Source organism: Miniopterus schreibersii (genome assembly GCF_964146895.1).
Source record: "Miniopterus schreibersii genome assembly, chromosome: 3".
NCBI classification, from domain to species: Eukaryota; Metazoa; Chordata; class Mammalia; order Chiroptera; family Miniopteridae; genus Miniopterus; species Miniopterus schreibersii.
In genome coordinates, this window is record NC_138103.1 from 24,865,814 (window position 1) to 24,883,760 (window position 17,947).

Sequence of the window (17,947 nt, forward strand, 5' to 3'; positions counted from 1 at the left end):
ACCCACGTGCTGCAGAAAGAGCCGCGCTCTACTTATCCTCACATTTCTGCCTGGGGTACGCACCATGGGAGGTGCTGGCGTCGGCATGATGGCAGTGGGAGGGATGGCGTGCGGGAAGGGTGTGAAGGTGTGCTGGTGCGTGTGCTGGTGCGTGTGCTGGTGCTGGTGCTGGTGCTGGTGGAACTCGGTGCGCAGGTAGGGCGGCGGGCCCAGGGAGGCCCCGCGGTCAGCGCTCTGCGAGGCCAAGAATCGCGTGTTCAGTTCCTGTCGCAGGATGTCTTGCTCTGTAAAGAAGGAAAGGGAGAGGATGACACCTTTCCTTCGAGGGTGATTTCCTTCAGAACAGGACACCCAAGGACCTGGCCAGGGAGGGAGCAGGACATGGGGCTCTCAGGGCGGCAGCCAACCAGGTGGGTGATAGCGAGGCCCGGTAACAATGCAATCCTCCTGTCCTGTCGGGGTGCTTGGCTTTGAAGGACAGGGCTGTCCCTGTGGTGTGCTGCCAACAGATTCCAGGTAACTGTCCCAGGTCGATGTTCAGCTCTGTGTGACTACCAGCTGAGTGCCCTGGACATGGCTAGTCGCCCACGTGTGTCTCCGTTTTCTCATCTATCACATGGGACACTCCTGCCTACCCCAGGGGTTTATTCTGAGGGCTAAAGGAATTAACATTGTAAGTGCTTGAACACAGTGACTGGCATGCTAATTAACAGATGTCAGCTGTTTACAGGGCAAGCTCCAGTGCCCTCAAGGGTAAATCTCTGCCTGACAGCTCTGTAGTGGTCCAACACAGGTACAAAGGACCTGAAATTGGGACACCTGCCTGATAATAAACACAGGTGAGGAGGGAAGGGCCCAATACCTAACACTGGGTCTGCCCTTAAAATTCTGGGAAGCATTAACAAGTGCACCTGCCCCTCCCAGGAAGGAGCTAGAAGACCCCGTTCACCTAAAAGAAACCCCTTAAACCCGGGTGCAATCCAAGAGCCCAGAATGGAACAGACATGGACCTAGGGAAGCATGTGTCACTCTAACGGGAGCAGGGCAACAGGGCACACAGGACCCATGTTTCACCCCTTTATCAGTGGTGACCTCAGCCGGAAAAGCCTCATGGCCTCAGACACACCGGTTCTCTCTGTCAGTGTCCCATCCATCCGGCTTGTGCTAGGTTGGTGGGAGTGCTGGTACACGGTTTTGCTGAGCCTCAGCCCACAAAGGATTGATTACAAGATCGCACCCAACAAAGTGGAAAATGCGAAGCAGATAGAACCCAGGGATCGGGGACAACGGGGACAGCAGGTGAGGCCACTGCGAGGGAGAGTGGGACTCGGTGAGCGAGGCCAGCTGCTCCGTCCTACCTGAGTAAGTGCTCCCGGCTGGGTGTCCGGGGACCTGCAGGCTCCCTGATGTCAGTGGTGGTGGAGGAGGCAGAGCCGTGGGAGGGGCGAACATATTGGGGTGATGGGAGTGTGCGGGGGGCTGGAGGGCGGGCGTGAAGCTGTGCAGCGGGCTGTGGTTGGGCAGGGAGAGGGGGAACGGGGAGGCTGAGGGGTGGTGGGAGATGTGAGGAGGGGCCGGCTGAGTCTTCGCTGGAGTGCTGCTTCTGCTGCTGCTGTCAGAGGACCAAACAAGGCAGAAAGGAAGAGGTAAGCAATTGATTTACTTAAAAAAGAATCCCATCTCCCTGCTCAAAGCCACTCAATGCCTCTTCCCTTGCTGCTCTTCACAGGCCCTCCCCTGTGCACACGGGAAGCCCCTCCTAAGCTCACGCCCCCCCTGCACCGGCCGCCACTGCCTTAGACACAGCGACGGAAACTGCGGCGCCTGAGCCTCCACACACCCGTGTGGACAGCCGATTCTGCCCCACGCTCTGACCGCCCCCCTCTGCGGCCAGGTCCCCCCTCTGCCCCTAGAGAGACTCACGCCTCCCCACCCTCCACGCTTCCTATAAAGCAGCAATCCAACTAACAAAGGGAGTAGGAGCGAGGACTTGCATTCGCCCTGTCTGTCCACCGCCTCGGAAATGACACACAGAGGAGGTGAACCAGGGAGCTCGGGTTCCCTGTCACCTCTACCTCGGGGCAGCGGCTGGGCCTGGCCCACTGGGGAAAGACAGCCTCCCACTGGCTGTTTCCTCACCTGACACGGACAGGAGAAAGCAAGTCCTGAACCGCCACCGTCAGAGTGTCACAAGGAAACAATAGCAAAGACGCAAGCCCACGAGGTGTGAGGTGCAAGAACTACAACCCCCGCGACAACTCGGTCCTGCCTCCCCTTCCCTCTATCTCACCTCTGTGCTACTTTTTGAACTTTCCTTTGTAATCTGGCAAAACCAGACAGAAGAGAGCCTGGAGCTCTCCACGAAGGAACCTCTCTCTGTCAACGCCCGGCCTGGTCCTTCCCTACCTGTCTGACCCACCTTGCGGGACGTAAATCACAATGGAAACACCTCAAACCAGACCACTCCCTGGTCCCACCCTTCCCGCCTCGGGAGCTGCAGAGAGAGAAGCTTCTTCCAAACGTCCTCCGTCAGGGGAAGCAGCCTCCCTCCTGAGCCTCTTAGCTCTCAGCGATCGCTGACGGGCTTCAGGTTTCCGCTCCTGCCTCACCCACGGGGACTCTGGGCACAGCACCCTCAGCGCTCTGCTGAAGCACCCTTCTTCCTGCCTTCGCCTCCTCAGGAGCCTCTCTAGATACTTTGGTTCTTTACAGTGTCCTCGACCCAACCCAGCCTGTCGTCCTCTCCCAGGAGACCAAGCCTCACCTGGCTGTCCCTTTCTGTGTCTACTTCAGAGAGAACACAGTGACAGTGTTTCAACAAGGAAACTCCAGTCTCCTCGGCGACCCCTTACCCACCACTACTTGCCCGCCCCAAAGGCGGCAAAGGTCAGGCAAAAGCAGAGCAGGCCGGCTCACCTTAAACTGTTGAGGCTTAAGCTACTGCTGTTGTAGGCCGACAGCGGCTGGGAGAGGCTCTGGGATGAGGGGTGCGCCTGCACGGGGGGGAGGCTCTGGTGGAGCAGCTGGGTGGGGGACTGCAGCCGGGGCGGCCTCTGCACCGGGGGCTTTGGAGCCGGCGGGAGCTGGGCCTCCGGGGGGGCCTGCGGCGGCTGTGTGCTCTGACGTGGGGGCTGAGGCGGGGCCTCCGGGCGCTGCACCAAGTCAGGGTCTGGAGAAGGCGCTCTGGGCGGGGGCTCCGCCTGGGGCTGGGGTCGTGGCTGCGGGACCTGAGGGCAAGGGTCTTTAAGCACCACGGGCTCAAAGATGGGCTCTTTGCCGCAGTCCTGGCTCTTCTCCTGGCTCCTCTCTAGACCAGATATCTTGGGGACAATGGGCCCTGCATCCTGGCTGTCATGTTCGGGTAGTGTGCCAACACCCAACTCTGAATCTGCAGGGGAGACAGCAAAGACAAAACGGCAGGCGGTGAGTGACGGGTGAGTGTGGAACGGGAGGGAAGCCAGCAGGCCCAGGGACTCCGCCTCAGCCGAGGCCACGCTTCCCGCCTGGTCTTCACCCGCGTGGAGATGGCTGGGGGCAGCCTCTGTCCCCCAGGCGGCCACACCCTCGGGGGGGGGGAGGGACGGAGACAGACAGGGGGTCTGCACTCCAGAAAGCGGTCGAGGCCATCCAGAGGCTGAAAATGAATGTTCGCCTTAATCTCGACAAAGCCTTTTATGCAGCAAAATTAAGAAACGAGAGCCGACAGGCTGATTTTTCTCTTTTAAAAACAAATGGTTCTTGAATATACTAAAGACAAGCGTTTTCAACAGCAAATGAAGCAAATGCTGTTGAACCACACGCAGATGTTTCTTCTTGGCCTCCTCTCTCCTTTCCATTGTGACCGATGAGACACCTTGACTTTTAGAGAAATACTTTTTTGTTTAGCGAGTGCTGGACTTCTTTAAGCATCAGCCTCCTAGTGCTGACCAACCCATCCCAGCAACAGGAGATAAAAAAACGCAAGCACAAATTTAAATCAAATGTACTGGCAACTACACAAGCTAGAGCATTAAAGGGTCCCCCCACTTGCCCTGGCTGGTGTGGCTCAGTGGTTAGTGTCGGCCTGCACACTGAAGGGTCGAGGGTTCGATTCTGGGTCAAGGGCACGTACCTGGGTTGCAGGTTCGATTCCCAGCCCTGGCTGGGGCGTGTGTGGAGGCAACCGATTGATGTTTCTCTCCTGCTCCTGCCCTTCCAATCTCTCGAAAAATCAATGGAAAAAAATAATCTGGGGCAAGGATAAAAAAAAAAAAAAAGAGATCCCCTCCACCCCACCCCACCCCACCCCCACTAGGAGTCCTCACCCACGGGGCAACATTGAGACCAAGCCTGGATGTAATATTTAAGGAAAATTCTACAACCATGAAAGAAATTTGGAAAACAGATGCTCCTGTGTGAATTTAAAAGGGTCCAAAGATCTAGGCTGCATCTAGTATAGGGGCCATCCGATTGCCCCATAAGTCAAATTCCATAACATTCTCTAACAGAATGATGAAAGACAAACATGGCATTAAATATTAAAAAACGGCCCTACTTATGAGTACTTTTGTATACATCTGGAGGAAAAATGATCTTTCCCACATCTTTGTGCAAAAAGACCCATCCTGTTATTACTACACAACTTATACACGGCCCCAGGCTGCCGTGTCCTCCGGGTGGGGTGTCCCAGGCGTCCCTACATGAGCGGCTGTGGCCACCGGCCTCTTCTCCCCGTCTCCCTGTACCAAGCGCACAGGGTGTTCAGGGGTCCGCTCCCGCCCGCTGGTGCGTTCGCGTGCCCGCCGCGCCTTTTCCTTCCCTGGGCCCTGTCAGAGCAGTCCATCGCCAGTGCTCTCCTGGTAAAAGATCTAACCTAGGACATGCACGGAGGGAGAACAAAGTGTGGGTTTACAGAGTGCACTTTGGGCTAAGAGGAACCTGGCCGTCCTCCAGTCCCCCGGTGCCCGGGACGCTCGGACCGATTCGGTGCAGGGCCCCCTCTCCACAGGGTTCAGGTACGAAAGGACCCAGCACCCAATGAAAGTAACGTGGAGAAAAGTAACTCAGACTTCGGACGTCTGCTCACACGCATTTCCATCCGGTGCTGTCTGGAGGACCCTTCTAAGGAAGACTTTTGCTTATGATAAGCTGACATTTTATGAATCCCCAAACCTTACATCGAGACCCTGGAAGCAGAGACACCCCGTTCAGCCAGGAGAGCCCCTCGACGCAGACGGAGACCTCTGTGCGCAGACTCCCGGGCCCAGGGGTGCTGGCTCGGCTCCTCACTCACTCTGTGTTTCCTTCCTATCATTTTCGCAAGATTTTCCACAGTGAGTGATTACATGAGCTCAATGAAAATCACAGGCTGCATGCATTGTGGGCTGGCAGTTAGGTCTGGGGCAGATATCCTGGCAGCACAGAATAAGAGAGATTTTTCCATTTCCCTCAATGAGAAAACTCGAGGCGCAGAAGCAGGTCTCCTCACACTTTGGCAGCTAATTCAGGATTACCGCGCCTGCTCCAGTGGCAGGGACACACTGCTCTCCTTTCCTACTGTGTTGTTTTCTCTGGGCTGAGACAGCAAAGGATAAACACAGCAATATTTTCTATCTCATTAAGTTTAAATTCAAATTCACGATCTCCCTCCAAAAATCTATGTCCAGACGATGTTTCTCTCTGACATAAAAGCAAGATTCCTTTTCCAGGGGACGCCACCCGGAGGAGACAGTGTTTTAACTTACTACGAGGGTAAGAAAGCACGTTTGAAACCCACGAGTACTTCATCCATCTAGCTAATGGGGTCTCCTTGTTCTTTATTTGATGAGCCTCTAGAATTTGGACAACTCGGTCAGACTTGCAGGAGGCAGCCCGCAGGCTTGGGCTCGCCTCCCAAGGCTCTGTGAAGGCAGATGGAGTTGGCTTTCACGTCTCCTCCTCCCATGTCTCAGTCCCAACCTAAACACGGCCGGACCCAGCAAGAGGAGGGGGCTGAGCCTGGGGGTCACTGCCACTGCCCACAATCCCCGAGCTACACAGGGGCGACCGGTCCTCGCCAGTGAACCCTGTACGTTTTTATGAGGCAGTCTGTGATGAATGACAGAGGAACCTAGAAGGCACAGAATAATGGAACTAGATCAGAGTCTGGGAGACCACCCAGCACTTCTCAAACTTTAATATGCACACGAGTCACCTGAAATCTGATTAAAATGCAGATTGGGATTCGGTGGCTCTGAGGAGGGGCTCCAGGGTCTGCATTTCTGAGAACTTCCCCAGTGCTGCGGATGCTTGGACCATCCTGGGAGCAGCAGGGCTACCATCCAACCCTCTCTCACTAGACAGGGAAGAAGTCCCGAGAAGTTAAGGAACTTGCTTGTTGGAGGTCACTTGGCTGTTTAATAAATCAGATGACTTAAGTCCTAGTACTAACTCTGCCACCACCAAGAGCGTTTTCTCTGATTATACACTATGCTGCCCCCCAAGAAGCAAAAATCCTAAAACAGTGGGTAATGGTAACTACAGGATTCACTTAAAATATTTATGTACAACCAGACAGTGTAAAGGGTTAGGAAAGTTACGAAGAGTTTCTGGAACCCTGCCTTTCAGCTAAACCTGAAAGCTACCACCATCCATCAATGTGCTGGTGGGCAACCTCTGAGCAGGACAGCGACAGGTTTGCAGGCTGGGAGGAGCTTTGGGGCTGAAACGGTTTTATGACCCCCATTTACACAAGTCTCCGGAGGCACATATTCGACGTCATGCGTTTTTGCGGCTAATCGGTAATGCATTTCCTCTTCCTTTCAATTATTCAATAAATGTATCTTCCCAGTTAAGCTTTTCCATCTTGACAGTCAATCTGTCTTACCGTGCCTCTCCAAAATGGGCAAGAACACATTTTTAAAAATCATTTTGTATTGCTCTGTGCGCTCTGAATTAGCCAAACGATGAAATTTGCTGAGGTTGAAAGTACTAAGAATGTGCAAACAGACTATTTAGAAGTTCCATTCATTACATCTTGAGGTTCAGATATCTCTCTTCTTGTGATTATAAAAACAACACATCATGCTAATAAAAGGCATGCAATTTAAAAGTGCACTGCATACTATACGGTAGAAAGGGTGCATTTACTGCATGCAAATTATACCTCAATAAACTTGACTCAAACACAATAGGTTTTGTACAAACTTAAGGATAGATTAGGAAAAATGTTTGATTTTGATACAAATTTGATACCAGTTCCCTGGGGGAAATGGGCCCTCTTATACTTTTATGGGTAGAATGTAAACCCTAGAACTTCCATGGAGGGCAATGTGGCAACATTTAGCCAAAGAAAAACAATGGAGTTCTCTTGGCCTGAAGTGTAAGGATTTGACTTACAGACACAATGAAACAACATCATGGTTTGAACTGCGGGTTTGGAAACAACTCAAGTGTAACCATTAGGGGACTGGTTCCTTATACATTTGGTGAGTCCACAGCATGGCAAACACTGCAGCTATAACAATGGATACGGAACTCTGTATGACAATGCATAGCATATGCTAGCTGTTATGACAAATGGAGGAAAATGAACATATATTCTTTTATACTTTATGTCTGGAAGAACACACGGGAAGCCAATAGTAGCGGGTGCCTGGGGAGGAGAGAGAAACAGATGGACAAGGAACTGGAGGGGGGAGGTATGTCACTATACACATACATATATATTTAAATTTTTGAAACGTGATCACGTTACCTATTAAAAGTTTTATAGAAAAGTTAGTTTTACATTTGAAAACAGTCTGAGTAAGACAAAAAGCAAAGCAAACAAAACTGGGCTTGTGAACAGTGGTGTGACCACAGGCATGGAGAGCACGTTTTGTATAAAATAAGAAAATATAACGTGCAAGTTTCAAGAATTAGAAAATAAATTTTATGGGAAAATATAAAGGACTAAAACTGACTTCAAAACAAACCAACCTGATCATAAAAGTAAACTGAAAAACTACTCCATAGTAAACACCTCAGCCCCCAAAGGCACCAGGTGCACCCAAGCGTGACACACAATGTGGGCGAAACCTGCAAGGAACAAGTTATTCCTGTCATTCAAATCGAAAGCTGACAGCAAACACAGAACAAAAGGAAGAGGCAATAGTACTAATTACAAAAAAATTAATTATCTAGCTAGAAAACATGGAAAGTCAGCTAAAAGAATATTAAAGCTAATAAGCGCTTAGGAAGGAATCCAAATAAAGAAAAGCCAGAAACATCGGTAGCTTTTTTACACACCAGCAATAGTGAATGGGAAAATAAAATTTAAAAAAGGACCCCCTTTACAATAACAGAAATCATGTAATACTTGGGAATGAACCTAGAAAGAAGATTCCAGAAATGTGTCCTCAAAAACGCTCCTGTGTTCACGGGCGTTTCATAATGCGAAAGAGAAACACGTCAAAGCCAGGTACGTGTCCCTTGGGGACACAACCCCTAGGGGTTTTCACAGTCTGTAGGAGTGTCTGGCTGTCACAGCTGAGAGGGCACGGTGGCTCTTGGGAACATGAGATGTATTGCAAAGTAAGGACAACCCCATACAACATCTTGTTTCCCTTTCTGAAGTCCCAACGGACATTTGTACAGCTTAAAACCCAAGAACCTAACTCTCATTTTGCATATTAACACTTTCTGGGGGTGTGGTTTTTCCAGGAACGCAACTATTGTACATTATGTCTGTTAAATCTTGTTGTGAACACCCGAGAGTTCATCATTTGGGAAGAGTATGATATCAGTGGTAAGGCGGCTGATCCTAGATGAATGACCACGACCCACGGGCCTGTAGGAGTCAGCATTCCATTCTATGTACACATTCAGGCATCTGACCATCTCACTGTCTTCTCATGTTTATAAATAAGCATTTACATACTTAAAATATTGTTATTATAATTACTTTCTATTTATTTCTCCTTTACATTTCATAAGGCTTTATGTACATTTTGGATTATGTATATAGGTAGGCATATTAAATATATATACACACACACATGTACATAGTTCAGTCCAGAAAATAAAGAATCAGAGTGTGTTATAAAATATTTCTTATATTACAAAGAGGGCACTGGGTGTGGTAGGGTTCAGATTTGATGCATTATGGATGATAAACTATTTTTCTAAGAATCCAGTAACTTACTGCAAAACTAAGGCAACTCCCTCAAAGGGTTGCTGAGGATATTAAATGAAGTCATGTCAAGTGCTTTCCACAATGTAAAGCACAAAACAGATGAGTAATCAATGTCCCCAAAACTATTCTAGAAACATGTTGAATGTCATGGAAAACACTGCATGGCCAAGTTACTATTACGTGAAATAAAGCGAGCCACCATCAGTACACCCAGTCTCAGCACTGGTGACGACCTGTGTAAATGTATGCAAGGGCGAAGAGAAAAATGATCGGAAAGCTATACAGCAAAATGTTCACTGGAACCCCATCACCCAGAAATAACCATCGACTTTAATGTTTAAATTTGTTTTTTTTAACTTTTCAAATTTTCTGTAGTGAATATGTGTTATTATTGTAAAAGAAAAAAAGGGATTACGTTTTAAAATGAGTACCTTCTTGGACAATTCACCTCTCCCCATCAATAGAAGTCAACTGAAAATATGACTGTTTAAGTCTTTGAACTGCCTCACCCACTGGATGGATTTTTTAAAAATATTATAATGGACAAAGTCACCATGTCTTAATTTTTTTTCTATCCACTGCCCCCCCTCTGCTCCGATCGATTTTTTAAAAAAATATGCTCCCACCCAGAGGACAGACAAGTATTTGCCTTTCAGAAATACGGATAGGATATGGTAAGCATTAGCCTTCCAAGGACTCCTTGGCATTTCTGACTGACTCTGACTGGGCATACTTTGGACAGAGAGGCAATGGTGAACATTTCTGGTGGTGGTAGTGGAGAAAAAAAACCCTCTCCCAAGGCACATTTCTGAGCTTCTTATGCATCTTTACACTCAATTAAAAAGCCCTAATAGGGCTTACTCACTACACATTGCTGCAACAAACATGAACGAGTCTTAAAGACACCCAGAAAGCCATGCGGGGCCCTGGCCATTGGGCAATGTATCCATCCATCCATCCATCCATCCATCCATCCATCCATCCATCCACCTACCATCCATCCACCTACCATCCATCCATCTATGCACCATCCATCCGTCCACCTGTATCTTCCTAAAAGTCTGATCCATATACCTAGGAAAGGGCATCTACTATGTTTAAATTACCCTATCTTTTTAAGTTAACTTCTCTATTCATCTGTCCAAATGACAAAGAGCCACGGAGACCTCACGACACAGAAGGAATGAAGATTGCAGCCAAATAAGGGAAGAACCCAGACTTCGAATGAAAGAAACATGGGAACATTAATAAATGTTGTAATGTTCAACAATGAAAAGCCCCAAAACATATGGGAACATCAACTTTCTGTGAGTCAATATGTAATTATTTCAAGCTACAATAATTCTTTAAACACTTTTTGTCTATTCTGTTACCTCACACAAAAATCTTTTTGGCAAAGACGGCATACTTTGTATATACTTGCTGAAACAAAAACTGCACTACTGAATTAACTTAGCAATACTGTTACCTTTCCCCCAGTTTTAGATTCTGCTTCGAAAACTACACTCCAGCGGTGTTCTGTGGATGTGTACCTTCTCTAACATACACTTATCTTTATTTTCCTCCTCTCTCTCTTTTCTTCAAATCATTAAACAGAGACCAGTTTGTTCCATTAGCAGATTCAATTACTTGAACGGATGGAGGGATGACATTGGGTCTTGCGGCTCTTCTCGGTCACTGAAACTGTACAAATAAATTGAGGAAAACCCACTGTTTGTTCAAGGCAAATTAATTTTCAAACACTGCAAGAGTGGGGGATCAGGGGAATGATGGGTGCTTGGCAGGGCTCAAAGAGATTCCATTTTGTGCCTGTCATTTTGTGTAAACATTAATTACCATCTGGGAGGCTAAGCTCTGGGCTGAAGTCTGTATGGCAAACCTCTGAGGGCCCCCAGGGTTCCTAGGAAAAGCAAAATCCTAAATAGGAAAAAAAAATAGCTGTTGCATCTGCCAAAACAGCAGCAGCCCACTGGGGAAAGCTGTGTGGAGACCAGCAGATTAGAGGCTGCCGTTAGTAGAGAAGCTAGTTCGGTTATTATCTAGTTTACCAGATTAACCCAGGATAGAGGTTAATCTGACAGGGGTTAAAGAAAAATCAACAGACTGTAGCTGAGTGTATTTAAACTTGTTTCAAGTTTATTCCCTGTAAACCTCGCGCCGAAAAGCATCAATCCTTAAGCGTACGCCCCTGAGCCTTCAAGGGGAGTCTCAACCGTGACTGGCAGACTAGAGCCATCAGGACGGCTTCCGCCTGCAGAACAGCGCCCTTAAAGGTCAACCTAAGCTGGCGAACGTTTAATTTCTTTTGCAGCCTCTAGCAAATAACAGCAATGAAGGGCCACGGTGATGAAAACCCGAAATTAGAATGAGAGAAGTAGGCTGTGATCTATTAGGGGTGCACATGGGGGCACAAGAAAACCTTAAAAAAGCCCCAGAGTGTCAAGGTCATATACAATCCTCGTGCTTTTCACGTCAAACAAGGAAAAGACTAATTACCGTCACTTCGTATGCCCAGCGCTGTGCTAGGTCCTGAGGATACAAAGGTGAAGAATAAACGGCCCCTGCCCCCCAGGAGCGGGCGGGTGCAGACGTGGGACATGGCGCAGAGGAAAAAGACGTGAAGCGGGCAGTCGGGAACCTGCGGCCTAACCTTCAGTGTCTGCTCTCTGTCAGGGCTGGAGAGAAGCTCCGATGACCAGAGCCGGGGAAGATCTCGACGGTATTTCATTGATTCTGGGTTACAGGTGGGGAGGCCCCTTCATCTAGGACGTGTGCCTGCTGCACTGGCCCTGGGGATCTGTCTTAGGTCCAACTCAACTGACGCACGTTCTGGATGTGCAGACACCCGGCACGAGAAACAAGGTTCAGGGGGTGGAACCTACAATCACTTCTGAGGACACCAGGGAATCCCCAAACACCAGTTCCAGAGAAAGCCCAACCTTTCACGTTTGGCCTGAAAGACATAACCCCCATTATTTTCGCTCCTGTCCTCCTGTCAGCCTCAATATTCGTCAGGTGGCCTTCCTGGACAAGATCGCCTCCTGCTTGGCCCCTGTCCCTGGCGCCACTCCGCCTTGGCGCCCACCCACCCACCTCCATGGGTGGCACCTTCCTGGCCTGTCCTAACCAGCCCTGCCTGTCTGCTGACCACACGCCCACGTGGCACGGAGCACACACACGTGCACACCCTCAAGTGCGACCACCCTTAAAACCAGTGCACACTCAGTGTTTCACAAGACGCCTCTGTGTCTGCACATCACTGCGGAGGGTCCTAGTGAGGAATGGTCCCAAAAGGATTGTCAACCAAACACATGTGTTCGTGCAACAGGCTGTGCCTGCTCTGAGCAAAGAGGGAGCCCAAGGACAGGCTGTCACCATTACGAAGCCACCGCTCGCGTCCCTCAGACGCCCAGACAACAAGGAGGCCCTTCGCTTATTTTGGAAAATTTCCAGGGGGTGGGACCAAGGCGCTGAAAATGAATGACAACTAGATGTTTGGTTTAAAAAAAATAGTCCTCCTAGGACTTCATCACCCTCCCGTTCCCATTAGGAACCATCGAGTGAGGCCGTGAGGGAGAACTGAATGCACCCTTCTCCAGGAAGCCCTCCCTGCAGCACCCGCAACAGAGTGTAGATGAGACTCGGAGCTGTCAGGGTCAGACACTCGCAGACCTGCTCATAGAGCTGACACCTGCCTCCCTCGTAGTGCCGCCACCTGAGGGTCCGAGTCCACAGCCAGAAGGGGCAATCGCCATGGGGCTACCCTGACCCTAGTCACCTTCTGAAGCACAAGTTCTTCGGTATGATGTGTCCTTATCATTTTATCTCCTGGCTCTGTACCTGTCTGTTGGATCGCTATGTTTTTGGTGTTATCGGGCTATGGGATCAGGCATCCAGCTAACAACGCCCCCGCTCTAAAAGCTTAGTGTGCCCGTTAAGGTTTGCAAAGGGCTGGCTCTCAGTTAAGCCCTATTTTCAACACTTGGATCTTTACCAAAGATCCTTTTCTCAAAGACAAAGGTAAAAGCAACCAGCACAAACCCCACCGGAACACTGTCAGTCACCCTACTTTGCACACTGAGGTCCTGTCTCACGTGACTTCAGCGCAGATCAATCACCGAGGCCCGCTCGGCGAAGAGGCTGTGGGCGCAGTGGGGACACGTAAGGATGTCTGTCTTTCAAGTCTGCCCCCCAGCCTTCCTCGGCTCCCTGGCCCCCCGCACCAGTCCCCACCTCGAGCTCCTGCTCAGCCCCCTGCGTGCGGGGCTCCCGGGGGCCAGCTGGGCTCTGCTGACCAGCGCCCGCCAGCACTGGCTCGCCCCCCAGGGTTCCGGAGCCCGCAGAACGCGCGCACTGTGTCCCTCCAAAACGAGTCACCTGCATCACGCGACACCCTCTCTCTACTTCTTTCCCCTCAAAATCTCCCTCCCTTCAGGGTCCAGGTATCAAAAGGAAGGTCTCCAGGTCCTCTAGTATGAAGGGGTGATTCCCCAGGGGGGCAACTAAGTCTCTGTGCTCTGGAGGGGAGGGAGGGAGAAATCACAAACGCCAGGGCTGGTGGGCGACCCTGGCCGCGGGCTCACCCTGGGAGCTGCAGAGGGGCGGGTGGTTACTTCCCACAGGCAGTGCCAGTGACCTCAGTCCACGCCCTACCGAGCTCACAGGGCTGTCACTCGGCGCGTGGGGGAGCAGGAGGCTGCTCCCTCTGGGTACCATCAGGGACCCTAAAGCGCACGTTTCCCCAGTGTGGGGTGGGAAGGCTCCGGAGCCACTCCTGTCCTGTTCCCAGAAGGTCACTGTGCGCAGTAGGCTTCGCCCTGGGAAATATCTACCATCCGTCGGCGATGAACGCTCTGCGGGCCCCAGACATGCCTGTCCATGCTCCTGAGGGCAGGTGACAAACCTCCTCCCCGAGTCTGCTCACACCACCGGCCGTGGCCCACGGGACAGGGTGCAGCCGATCTGCCCGACTGGCTCGTGTGTGGGCACCACAGGCAATCCCGAGTGAATCCGTGGAAGCTGCTCTTTTCCTGACACCATGGAGCCTTGATGCTTCCGTGAGAGGAGGAGGGGGGAAGAGAGGCCTTGGGGACAGTTCCTCTCAGGAAACTGGCCTTTCTGGTCCCGAACGGTGCAGCTCCTCACACTGTGCTTCCAGTCCGTGTATTCCACACGGTGCTATTCCAACGTGGCGCCCCGGCCCGCAGCACCGCATCACCCGGGTCCCGTTAGGGAGGTCAACTCAGCCCCCGCCCACGTGCGCGGCCAGGTCTGCAAAGCACCGAGCTGCAGCCCGGCCGGGTGGGACGGAGCCTCAGCGAGGCCCGCTGCTGAGGGGGCCGTCTGTAAGGCTCCCAATCCTCTGCGCCCAGGTTCCCAGGACCCACTCTTAAATAACTTCCTTTATCCCCTCCCCGGGGGGGGGGGGTTCCTCCACCAGCATGTCAGTTGCTGCAGGGGTGGGTGGTGGGAGTCGGTGATGTCATTCAAAGGTCAGAGGCCGCCTCCAATGCTGAACATCAGCACGAAGGGCAGCAACAGGGAGCTCTTACTCGTGGTCTCCCCCATCCTGGCTCCACGCACGTTCACTGGGTCACTCGCCGGGGGGAACAGGGAGTGACAGAGTCTGGCCCCAAAGAACAGCCACGGCCACCTCCAAGGACCATAGAAGAGGAAGTAGATGGTGTGTCATCCTTGTCTGAACCAGGACAAAGGATGCATAGTTGCAGAAGAAACTTTCACCTGAAATGGCCTGGGCTGCTGTACTGGGAAACAAGCTGATGCTCTATTTTGCTCTTCACTGGACGTGTCCAAGAGGACACAGAATGACCACGGGATGGGAAGGAGACTGGACTAGTCCTGAGATTCCCCAAGGTCCCGACTACGATAGTGGGAGCACACTCTTTGGCAGAACATCGTTTCTTTGTTTCCCTTTCCTTCTCAATCTTTTAAAACACCTCACCTGTGGGTTAATGAACACCATCTCCTTGATTTGCATGCTTTGATAAATGCCAGGTCTTAAATAATTGTAGACTAAGAGTCCCTGAGACTGCAGATATAAATTTCTCTAGGAACAGAACTGAATCTGCTTATCTCTGACCATGAATTTTGAAAAGCTGAAAGAGATTTTTTTAAAAATGGAGTGAGGGGGACTTATGGGCTGTTCCTGTATCTGTAATATTTTATCTTTTTTAAAAGACAAGCCTACCAATTCTTAAATTGACTTTCTATAAACCATCAATGCAATAAATATGTGGAGAAAAATAAAATCTTTTGCCAGTATTTCATCACTTGTCATTATTTCATTTCATTGTCTTCAATGTATCAGGGAGAAAGGATATGTGCTCGAATGTAGAGCTTGAAGCTACATGTCTGTAAGGTCCAGGAAAGGAGTAAGGATGGTGATATGAGCCCATCAAAAACCCACGGGCTCCACGGCAGCATTCTCGACCCCAAAACTGCCTGTCTGCCCGAGTTGCCTTTGAAATCTCAAATGATAAAAATCTTCTGCAGAAACAAACAGCGGGAAATTGTAACTGCCTTTGGACAGAGATGGAGCTGGAGTTAAGTCACCAGGACAGCAGTGCTGCCTCTCACCCACAACGAGAATCCTGGGAGGGAAATGCTGTCAGACAGCTCAGGGGAGGCTGGGGACGCGTGTTGTCACAATGATTTAAACCCTCCCGCAAATAAAAAAACCGCTTTATCTTCCGAGATGTTTTCAAGACACAACGGCAGAAGGTAACCTGGCATTCATTCGGTTCCTCTTCAACTGTCCAGGACCCCGCCCGCCTGGCTGTCCCACCACCGTCCCCAGGCTCAGAGTGACTAACATCAAGCCCATCCCTCCCCCTCCCCCTCCGGCCTGCTAGTCCCCATCATCCAAGCTCAGAACCAAAGCATCAGTTTATTTACAATCCCCGTTCCATTAATTGGCTCAGGTGTGAATTACCGCTTCCGCGATGCCATCTAACACAAATAATGCAACGGTTACAGAATCTGCTGTCCCCTGGCAGCGTGAGTGAGCTTTTAAAATATAAGTCAGATCCTGCTGTCAGACCCCTATTTAAAACTCTCCAGTGACTTCTCATCACACGTAGAATAAGCTCCTGAGTCCTCACCGTGGCCCCTGCTGCACTCCTGCTCTGCTCCTGACCACTGTCCCAAAGCTCCCAGGTCCTGCTCTCCGGGCTCTGCACACAGACACGTGCTCCTGAAGCCCAGCTGTCCAAGTCCAGCTCCAGTTCAGCCACCTTTCTAACCCTCCGCCAGTCACCACAGCCCCTGGGCCCATAACCCTCTGATCAGCTTCTATTCTGGAGCCCTAATGCCCACAGGACTTACCGGGCACTTATTACTCTACATTGTCACTGGTATTTGAATACATACAACTGGTTTTTTGAGAGGAGGAGGGGTCTCTTAAAATCTTTGCACGTATTTCAATCCGAAACACAATGCCTTCCATATAGTGAGCACTTGAGAAATAACTGATTTTTTTAGACTATACTAATCAATTTACAAAATCGAAGCAAGTTTCTTTACATCTGCAATTCAAAAGGGAAAAAAAACACCCCACTATAATGAGAAAAATACTCAATAAACAATTACACATTAAGCCAGAAAAATCATGTCTCTTTGGAGTCATTTCCATAATTGAACATTACACTGCAATAAAACAATAGTATATAACACAAGCAACTGTAAAATAATTGGAAGCCATTATGAAGTTTAAGGATCCATTTTCAATATATAATAAAACTAATGTTCTATTTGGAATCATAAAAGATTCTAATAGTTTTGGGTTTTTGTTTTTTTTTTGGTATAACAACAACAAAAACTAGCAGGGCAATCAAAAGCACATACTGTTCCAGGAGGAGGCATATTCACAGTCAAAGGTAGGCGGGCAGGTATTTGCCTACGGTCTGCAGGCTGGACCTAAGCAGTGTGCAAACTCCATGAGCACAAGTACACTTTTACGTGTACTGGACAAATGAACAAGAAAATGTGAACGGTTGTTAACCTGAGGATACTGACGAAGAGATGGCAGAGGGTTTTTATTTCTCACCTACAGCACTTGCATTTCTACCAGAACACTGGGTTTAAATCCAGACATGTGATACGAAGTCAAATAACTGTGCAATCAGCCTAGTGCGTTCCTTATAAGAAAACCACAGTCAAAATCTTTCAAATGTTAGCCAGGAGGAACTTCTAAAAATTAAGTGGAAACATTACACAGCAATGAAACGCCACAGAGCAATGAGTGATGGGAAGAGTGGGACCTGAACTATGATACTGGGTTGAGGGGGGAGAAGCAGGGTTTGTCCTGACATAATAAACATCTCTGTGATTGACTGCAAAGTACAACTGGGAAACACACACAGCTTAAGTCAAGCTGGAAGATCATAAAATATTTATAAAATGACGTCATAAAGCGGGGGGGTGGGGGTGTACGAGTTAATTTTTTCAAAGCTGCAAAAATATTACCGATTGGAAATTTAATAGTGAAATCACAATTTTCCTGAGGGAATCCATCATTGCAATGGAACTCGGAGAATTAAAACATAGCAGATAGGGTGCACCCTATCAACTCAAGAGACCCTAGAAGGGTGATCCTGAGAGACATTCTCCTTGTCCACAGACTTTCACCTGAGCAGAGCACCGTTTAAATCCAGATCTTGACTCTGCCAGGGGTAGAAGCTGCTCCTGCAGGAGACAACCAGTGCTCCCGGGACTCAGACCACTGCCAAGCGATGATCCCCTGTCACTCAGGCACTTCCACTGAACAAAGACACAGAGAAGTCGTGGGAGCCTAAG

General features: G+C 49.7%; 1 protein-coding gene across 8 annotated transcripts in view; it reads right to left on the reverse strand.

Moving 5' to 3' along the window:
• The window catches only part of AUTS2 (activator of transcription and developmental regulator AUTS2), a 1,039,053-nt gene that overhangs the window by 24,809 nt on the left and 996,297 nt on the right, over nt 1-17,947 (reverse strand). For 4 of the 8 annotated variants that reach the window (XM_081131406.1, XM_081131408.1, XM_081131405.1 and 1 more), the window contains 3 exons: nt 2,917-3,388; nt 1,359-1,612; nt 43-284 (listed from right to left, as the gene is read on the reverse strand). In XM_081131406.1, coding sequence (XP_080987532.1) covers nt 43-284; nt 1,359-1,612; nt 2,917-3,388 — 968 coding nt within the window. The remainder of the gene's footprint in view (nt 1-42; nt 285-1,358; nt 1,613-2,916; nt 3,389-17,947) is intronic. The other 4 variants (XM_081131407.1, XM_081131403.1, XM_081131402.1 and 1 more) reach the window with 3 other exon arrangements.